The 8985-nt window shown below is 41.7% G+C and overlaps 1 protein-coding gene across 1 annotated transcript; it reads right to left on the bottom strand.

The window, feature by feature from the left end:
• Positions 1-636: 636 nt before the first annotated feature.
• Positions 637-2908, bottom strand: KIF2B (kinesin family member 2B). Its single transcript, XM_012463482.2, has one exon. It carries the CDS (start codon positions 2800-2802, stop codon positions 781-783), a length of 2022 nt encoding a protein of 673 aa, XP_012318905.2. The 5' UTR covers positions 2803-2908; the 3' UTR covers positions 637-780.
• Between the last annotated feature and the right edge of the window lie 6077 nt (positions 2909-8985).

The following is an 8985-nucleotide window of genomic DNA, read 5'->3' as shown; positions in this document are numbered from 1 at the left end:
TGTATCTGCTTTCATCACAGCTGGTTTCTTCTACAGCAAGGTTTCTCAACCTCAATACCATTGATGTTTGCAACGGGATAGTTATTGCTGTGAGAAGCTGTCCTGTATATCCGGGGCCTCCAACCCCTGGCTGCAGACCAGTAGGTCTGTGGTGTTTTGAGAACAGGGCTACATAACGGGAAGTAAGTGGCCAGTGAGCAAGCATTACTGCCTGAGCTCTGCCTCTTGTCAGATCAGCGGGGGCATTAGATTCTTACAGGAGCACAAACCCTACTGTCAACTGTGCATGTGAGGGATCTAGGTTGCTGCACGCTCCTTATGAGACTAATGCCTGATCTGAAGTGGAGCAGTTTCATCTCCAACCTCACCCATGGAAAAACTCTCTTCCACAAAACCGGTCCATGGTGTCAAAAAGGTTGGGGACTGCTGCTGTACGTTTTAGGATGTTTAGCAGCATTTCTGGCCCTGGACCCACTATATGCTAGTATCCTCATCACCTCCAGCTGTGACAATCAAAAACGTTTCCAGACATTGCCAAATGTCCTGGCAGGGGCTGGGGAGGAATCATTCCCTGCTAATAACTACTGTTCAGCAGAATGAAAACAAACTACAGAAATACAGAGACAGAAGAAACAGCATGTTTCCAATCAATTTATTTTAAGATGTTTTCAGCTTTTCAGGAGAATCTTTATATTTAGATAATTTGGACAATTTTCCTGTATAAGAGTGGTGAAAACTGCAGCTCCGCAGCATTTAGGACCCGATCTCTTGCCATTGGCTTCACTCTACCTGGCTCTTCACGTGGAGGTCAGCTCGTAATAATTTCAGTTTCTTTTGGATCTCAGTCAGAACGCCAATTTTCTGCTCCAAAATGGACAAAGACTGGGCAATGCAAAAATCAACGTCGTGGCTGATTCTGTCAGCTGTCTCCTGGATGTTCTCCAACCACTGGCTAGATCCCTCCCTTGAAGTTGTGGTATCCTTCCCTAACAGAGTGGGTAATGTTTCAACCTCTTCAATCTCTTTCTGCTCTTCACTCTGTATACAAGGTATTTTAATAAATTCATCCCTCTGAAGAGACATTTCTGAATTTCTGATGTGTCTTTTTAACATCCTTGGTGCTTCATTTCCAAGTGGATAGAGGCAATGATGGTAGGGCCTTACCTCTACATTTAATTCTTTTACTCTGTTTGCATATCTTAAAGTGTTGAGGGTGTTTTCACAAGACGTCAGACCTGGAGAGATAGTAGCAATCATGCAAGTGAAGGAGTTCTGGCCTATAAAGGAGTCCCGGAGCACCTGTGTGAGTTTGCTGGCTCTGAATGGGGTATGGGGCTTGTTCCGACCCAAAGCCAGAATACATTCTTTGAGAGCTAAGAGACTCTTCTTAATCTCCGCCCCTTCCAGCTGCCTTTTCCGGCTGGCTTTGGAGGTATCTGCTCCCCTTTCATTCCCAGCTAAATCAACAAGGGAAAACTTGCCATGCAATTTCCCTCTTGACTTCAGGATGATCTGGAACACTGCATGGCTCCTGGATGAGTGAGGGTTGACAGACGTTTGCCTGGAAGTCCGACAGCTATACCCTGTTTCCACGAGGTTCAGCACTTCCTCCACACAACACACCTCTCGCTCCTGCAGCCCGACCACTTGGATTTTCTGATTGCCATCCTCAAGGACTTGCAACTTCTTCTTCCAGTTCAACAAATCATACACCTTGCCCCCATAAATCTCAAAAAATGTCCCATAGACTTTGAGGTCCAGCTCCTCATAAGTGGAGTTTCTGAGCAGGAGAAAGACATCCTGTGCCACTAGAGCGTAAATGCCCTTAGAACAATATTGGGCCCTTCCTGGAAAGTCTCCACCCATGGTGTACGTCTTCCCACTGCCCGTCTGCCCATAGGCAAAGCAGGTGGCCATGCCCTTGCGGAAGATGGACCCCACCAGTGGCTGGGCAGTGAACTGGTACACCAACTCGTTGGAGGCTGTGTCATCGAAGGCATGGTCAAACCAGAAGGTCTGGTTCTCCAGGTAGCGGGTGAGATCCACGTTTTGCTTGGACTCATGCACCATAACCACATTGTCCGAGGGGATGGTGATGATATCCAGGTCCTTCATGGTGGTCTCTCGCTGGTTGAGAGGCCGCTTTCTCACGCAGACGCAGATGCGATGTTCTTGCGGGGGCTCCAGGACTAAGATCTTGCTGCTGTCCAGGTGCCTGCGATACTCTTCGATCATGTGCATGATCTCATAGTTGGGGTTTCCAGTGTTGATATCGAGGGTGCGTGTAGCTCGGATCTCCTGCTGCAGCCGCCTACGCTTTTCCCGCTGCTTCTGCAGTTTCTCGATTTCCTGGAGGCAGGGAGACTTTTTCTTCTTCATCAGACAAGGTTTGCTGGGGACCGTCACGTCCAGGCTGTCTCCTGAGGCTGTTTTGTTTTTCTGGGAGATCATCGTAACCCATTTCGTGGTGGAAATCCGGTCCCCGATGGCCGAAGAGGGCGCTGGAGACAAGGGGGATAAGGGCCCGGGCGGCAGGCGGTGCTCAGCGGAGTTCAGAGCTGGATTCAACAGGAGTATGGTCTCCAGGTCAATCTTCTTGCCTTTTTTGACTGCTTTCTCCACCCACTCTACCGTGACCCAAGAGTTTGCTCTGTTGATCTCTGTGACCACAGCGAGGTGCAACCACTTGTTGCTGCGCTGGATCGTCACGCAGATGCCCACTTGGATGTCTCCGAAATGTGGCTTCAAGGGTTTCTGGGGCGAGAGGCGTGGGGACACAGGGCGGCAGAACTGGCTGGCCATGGTGAGTGATGCAGGTATCAGGGTGCGCTCCAGGGCCCTTGGGCTTGGAGCAGCAGGACCCAAGCCAGCCTGAAGCCCCCGGAGCACTGAGCACGGTTGCAGTCTGCGCCTGCCTTTGTGACCCTAGCAGTCAGGGGCCCGGGCTGGGGCCACTCGCATCACAAAAGGATGAGAAGAGAGGGCAGAGCCTAGGGGTTAGGAGTGAAAGGTACCATGAGCACAAAGGAATGGAGACATTATTCTCTGCCAGTGAGGGTGAAGGGGTTGGAAGAGGATGTGGCATGCTTTCCGGTTCATGGTGAGAAAGTGCAGGAAACAGAGAAGCAATGGGAATCATGGAGTTGAAATTTAATTTATACGTCCCATGTACATTTATGCCTAAGCTTTGGAAGTATCCAGTCTCCCAGGAGGCCTTGGCTGGCAGTCTCAAAGCTCAGTGCTTTAGTTTGAGAATTGCTGTGACATTCCCTTAAACTTTAACTCTCCAGTGATCAGTGGGAACAGATAAAGGTAGAGCTGTTTGCAAATCTCAGGCTTCCATATTCAACAGGATCCCAGAAAGGCTCCTTAAACCTGCCATCTTTGTTTTTTCACCACCTTCGAAACGTGTAACTTGTTTAAGAGTCACAACTTAAAGTTATACCAGTTTAATCAGCTTTCTCATTACAAAATCAAAACGAGCAGGATGTAGCAGGTTGTTGTGGTAATTTGCTAATATGAAACTTCCTTTGGTACAGCATCTGGGTTTAAAAACATAACGTGTTTATCACATTCCAAGTGGCTCTGACAGCTATAAAGTGAGTTTTGTTGTGCTGCAGTCACCACCATTTTTGAGATTAGTTCAGTAATTACCTTTCCAAACTCCTTCAGTAATTACACTTCTGGCCTCATTATCCATAATTTGGAGAGAAAAAAGAGACATTGTGTGGAAAGAGATAATTAATCTTACACCCCCTCCCGACCCTGCAATATGTGTGCGTGTCCTTTAGAAGTTGTTAAGCAGGTCTGGAAGGCAGCTAAGACTATCGGATGCAAAAATGTATTTTAGCAAGATTGCAATATGTATGAAGTGCTCATTTCAAGAGTATGCTGCATGCCGGTGGAGGAAGGGGAGAAAGGGCTTTGGGCAATTTTCTTCTAAAAATTATGTTTTATTTGCCCAAATTATCAACATTTAAAGTTGTGCTTTAAATCAGTTGTTCTTTCATAGTTTCAAGGCCATTATGTAAATATTCTTAATTTCCTATATTTGTAATTATCACTCTGTCGTTCAGGCTGGAGTATAGTGTCCTGATAACAGCTCACTGCAGCCTCAAACTCCTAAGTTAAAGCCATCCTACCATCTCAGCCTTCTGAGTAGCTGGGATTATAGGCATGTGCCAGAATGCCTTGAATACTTTCTTTTTTTATTTCTCTTTCTTTCTCTTTCTTCCTTTCCTTTTTCCTTTCCTTTCCTTTCCTTTTGCCAGGAATGAGGTCTCACTATGTTGCACAGAGGCTGGTCTCAAACTCCTGACCTCCAGGGGTTCTCCCTTCTCAGCCTCCCAAAGTGCTAGGATTATAGGCTTGAGCCACTGAGCCCAGCCAGTCGTTTGTTTTGTTTGGTTTTTGAAATCATTCATTACCTCTGAAAAAGCTATGTCTCTCAAAATTATGAAAACTCTAGACCCTCCAGGCTAGACATAGTGTTTACACCTCAGCTAATAATGTTTTAGAACAGATGATAGATGGGCAGATCCATGATGATAATGTCAAAATCAAAGCCTAAGTTTCCTTTTACTCCCTCTTTCTCTCTAACATGTTCATAAAAGTTTTCATAGCAATTTTAGGACTTTATTTCAGTTATTTTCTTCTTTTATATAGTTTCCCTAGGATACTGCATTTGTTCCTACAGTTTAATTTTATATAAAGCTGGCTAGATAGATTGTTCTTAACTAGAATTATGAGTCCTAAACTTTTAGTCGCCACAGGAACTAAAAAGTTAACAAACCCAAAACTGATTACATTATTTTCTTTCTGAAAATGCAGCTCTTATTTTTATTTATTTATTTTATTTTTTTTTGAGACAGTCTCACTCTGTAGCCAGGCACCAAGCTAGAGTGCAGTGGCACAATCTCGGCTCACTGCAACCTCTGCCTCCCAGGTTCAAGCAATTCTCCTGCCTCAGTCTCCCGAGTAGCTGGGACTACAGGCGCACGCCACCATGCCCAGCTAATTTTTGTATTTTTAGTAGAGACGGGGTTTCACCATGTTGGCCAGGATGGTCTCGATCTCTTGACCTCGTGATCCGCCTGCCTCGGCCTCCCAAAGTGCTGGGATTACAGGCTTGAGCCACCGCGCCCCGCTGCAGCTCTTATTTTTAATTGCTTTTAGTAACTTCAGCATTTACTCATCTTTAAAAGCCTGACACAGATCTTTGCCTTCTTCTTCCTCCTCTCAGCCCATCGTAACTTAGGTAGTTCTATCCCAGTCTCTAGAACTCTTCTGTAACCATGATACCATTTAATCTTCCAACCAAGTATGAAGTTCTTTTGTGTTTTGTTCGTTTGTTTTTGCAACCTCAACCTCATCCAGTCAGGAACTTAGTCTATTTCTCACACTGCCCCTAGAGGTTTTTTAATGTATGAATTCCCTGCTTATAGACATTTTAGTAGGTCCTCATCATCCTAATGATATGGTGTAAATTCCATATGAAGACACAAGGCACATCATCGTCTTGCCTGATTTCTCATCCTGAAGCTTTACCACTATCCATTCTTAATCTAAAGTTGAGCCATGTGGAAGAAATTGCAGTCCTTCAAATACACCATTTTCTTTCAAATTTCTAATTTCTAGTCCAGTGGTTCTCAATGTTAAGATATGTGAAAATCACCTGCAGGGCTTATTAAAACATAGGTTACTGGGCCCCATGCCAGAGTTTTTGATTCAGTAGGTCGGAAGTGAGGCTGAAAATTTGCATGTTTAGCAAGTTCCCAGGTAATGCTGGTGCTGCTGGGTCCAGGGACAACATTTTGAGAATTACTAGTATAGTTCTCTGACAATAATCCTTCCTCATATTCATGATTTTTCAGAGTTCTTCAATACCTCCTGCAAACATCACTACCCTGAACAAGTTTCTCTGACCTTCTTGATAATAACCAGGCAAAATAGCACTAGATGGAGACACCCCTTCTGAAGAGAGGGTACCTATTACTGGTCGAATTTGACTAGTCAAGGGAACCTAAAAACCTAATTTTTAGTAGTGAGTTAAAAAAAATTTATTGGTGAATATAACGGTAATCTGTTTTTACAGAGATGTTTGGGTGCTTTTTACAATTTCGGTAGTCTGGAACTTCTTTGCAGCAGTATCTTTTTATATCTGCTGATATAAAATTCACAATTCAGAAACCAACTGCGTAACTCTCTCATTTAATAGAATTTATTCTGACTGACCAGTCCATCTTAAAACAAACAAAAAATACTGTGAATTTTCAGTAATGAGATAAATACAGCATTTGTCAAAGTGTGAAGGCCCTAGATACAAGATAAGATATATCCTTGGCCATGACCTGAATAGCTTTTGGTAGATGAGCAGTTTCTCTGGATTAAAGACCAAAGCCACCACTACATTTTTTGCTGAATATAAACAAGTAGTACATGCTTACCATGTGCTATTTCTTATGTCAAAGAAGTCCTTCAAGGAGCCTATCATTTACACATTTTGTTCTGTGAACCTACTAAAAAAGCTCATGTCTTGACAAACCATTGAGTGATAGAGTCTCTATTTTAAATCTCCTTTTTTTCAAAAGCCTAACAAGTATCAGGTGTAGCTCCACAAGAGTGGGTAGGGTGGGTGGAAGTAAGTGCAGGAAATGAGCTTTGTAATTTTCATTTATTAATTACAGATATATTCCCAGTTTGGGGTTTGTCAAAGTTGATTTATAAGAGAGAATGTGATTTCTAGTCTCATTTTAGATACAAATCTCCCAGCAGGAGTGCATCAAATATGCACCTTTCTAACGCTGTTTTAACAGACATCTAGCAGCTGTTGGACTTGTTTGATCACCCTGGGGGTCTGTACCTTTCCAGTATATGGATACAACCTGAGGTTGATTTAGTTATTCAGTGGAGTTCAATAGATTTCCCCAAATTTCTTTGAAGAAATGAAATGCATCATTTTCATGTATAAAGTTATTTTTTAAAGAGGAGAGAGGTATCTTATTAAGTTTATGCCTTTTTAAAAAAGAGGAAATTAACTTATAGAATGAGAATAGTATTTTACCATTACAGCTAGTATCACTGTCTCCTGACATGTCTACATTTTCCCAATGCCCTACACTTAACCTGTCCAGCTAAGTCCATACTTCTTCAACCCTCACATTGATTTAATAGGCAAGAATTGTTTCTATGACAACAGTATTAACTCAGAGCCATCGTTCCCCAGTTTATTAAATGGGGTTGCCTACCTGGAGATAGCTATAAGACATCTATATATCTTTTGATTGTGGATATTCATCTGTAAAGTTAGCCAAGATAGCAAAGCTAAAAATTGTTCCTAATTTTAAGTCCATTTGTGTTGGCCATCTTTTAACTTTCAACTCTGTTTAGCATGTTGAGTGGAGAGGCTGGGTTTTACTTCTATTCTATGTTAGTGTTGTTTGCTTATAATTCATACTAAAGCTAGGAGTTCAGCTGTAGCTCTTTTAACTTGAAAGATGTGCTATATTTCTCATCTTCAAAGAGTGTTCTTTAGATGATACAATCAAGATATTTAATATAATTTGATATAAAACAAATATAAAAAGTGATATACATACCTGTATGTGGGAAATAATTGGAGAAATTTGCATATTTGTCCTAGAGAAAGTTTGAGAGACAGACATTTCTATATACACTTAAATGGCTACCTTATAGAAGAGGAATATAATTTGTTGTATTGATTGAAGGTATGTCCACATTCAAAAATTCAAGCACTAGGTCCTCAAGACACAACTCATCATCATTTTTTCTTAGAAAGTATGCACAGATATTCATAGCTCCCTTTCCTCTACCTCAACTACAGATTAGTTTCCTTTATCTGAACTCCCACATTTATACTATATTTATTTTTGACATTGCACTTACGACTGTGGGTGAAAAGAATCTGCATCTTTCTCTGCAGCTTAAAAAAAAATAAGCTGTGAGAGAAGGAAAGAGGATAACTTATTCATGTTTTCATTCCCTCTATCTGTCATGCAGATATTACATGTCCTAAAACTACAAAAACTAGCTTAATAATAGATGGATGTTTCAGACACAGACTTCAGGTCAAACTAATAAGAACTTCAATCTAGTGTGCATTCAGCAAACCTTAATAACTGTCTCCTAAATATAAACATCTATGCTAAGTGGTAGATTATGCAAAAGTACAGAAAACAGCCCTAGCCTCTACCCTGATGGAGCCAACAGGGTCATTTTTGGAAACAGATATTAACAGATATAGATACACACACATTCACACACACACTTATATATGCACATGCACACACACACATATATACACACACATGCACATACCTACATACAAATAGATACTGATATATGGGTATAATTCTAATAAACAATAGTTTGAGAGTTGGGGTTCTACCCCATGTATATTACAACAAAAACTAAATGACTGCTTGTTGGGAAAGATAGTGCAGAACACATTTCCATAACAGGCTCAGGAGTAACAGATCCAGGATTTGGGCTAGATTTGTATTCTGAAACCAGGCTACATATGAAAATCACCTGGGAAGCTTTTACAAAGTACAGATTCCCTGGCTCCACTCAGCCCTGCTGAATTAATCTCCAGGGGCCAAAACCTGGGAATCTATTTTGCTAAAATAGCACCCCAGGTTATTCTCATGTTACCGTGAAGCCGAAAAGCATTGGACTGGAGGCCCTCGAGGTCTCTTTCTACTCAGAGATTTTGTGATCCTGTGGTTTTGCAAATAAAAAGATGATCCTTTGATACACCTGTGGCCTTTGAAATTTCTTTTATTTTCATATGCTGAATGTTTAAAGATACTACTGATTTTACAGATGAGACACAATACAGTTTTACTAAGAAAGCTACTTTTAGGTTTCTGCAGAAGATTTGCTATAAAATATAATATTTGCTATTATTGTCTAACAACATAGAGTAAAATTGAATAAAATCAAGACCTCAAGTCATTAAAGATT

This window comes from Aotus nancymaae, unplaced genomic scaffold (assembly GCF_030222135.1).
Source record: "Aotus nancymaae isolate 86718 unplaced genomic scaffold, 86718_ANA_hifiasm-v0.15.2.pri h1tg000072l, whole genome shotgun sequence".
NCBI lineage: Eukaryota > Metazoa > Chordata > Mammalia > Primates > Aotidae > Aotus > Aotus nancymaae.
This window is presented reverse-complemented; position numbering and strand designations above follow the sequence as displayed.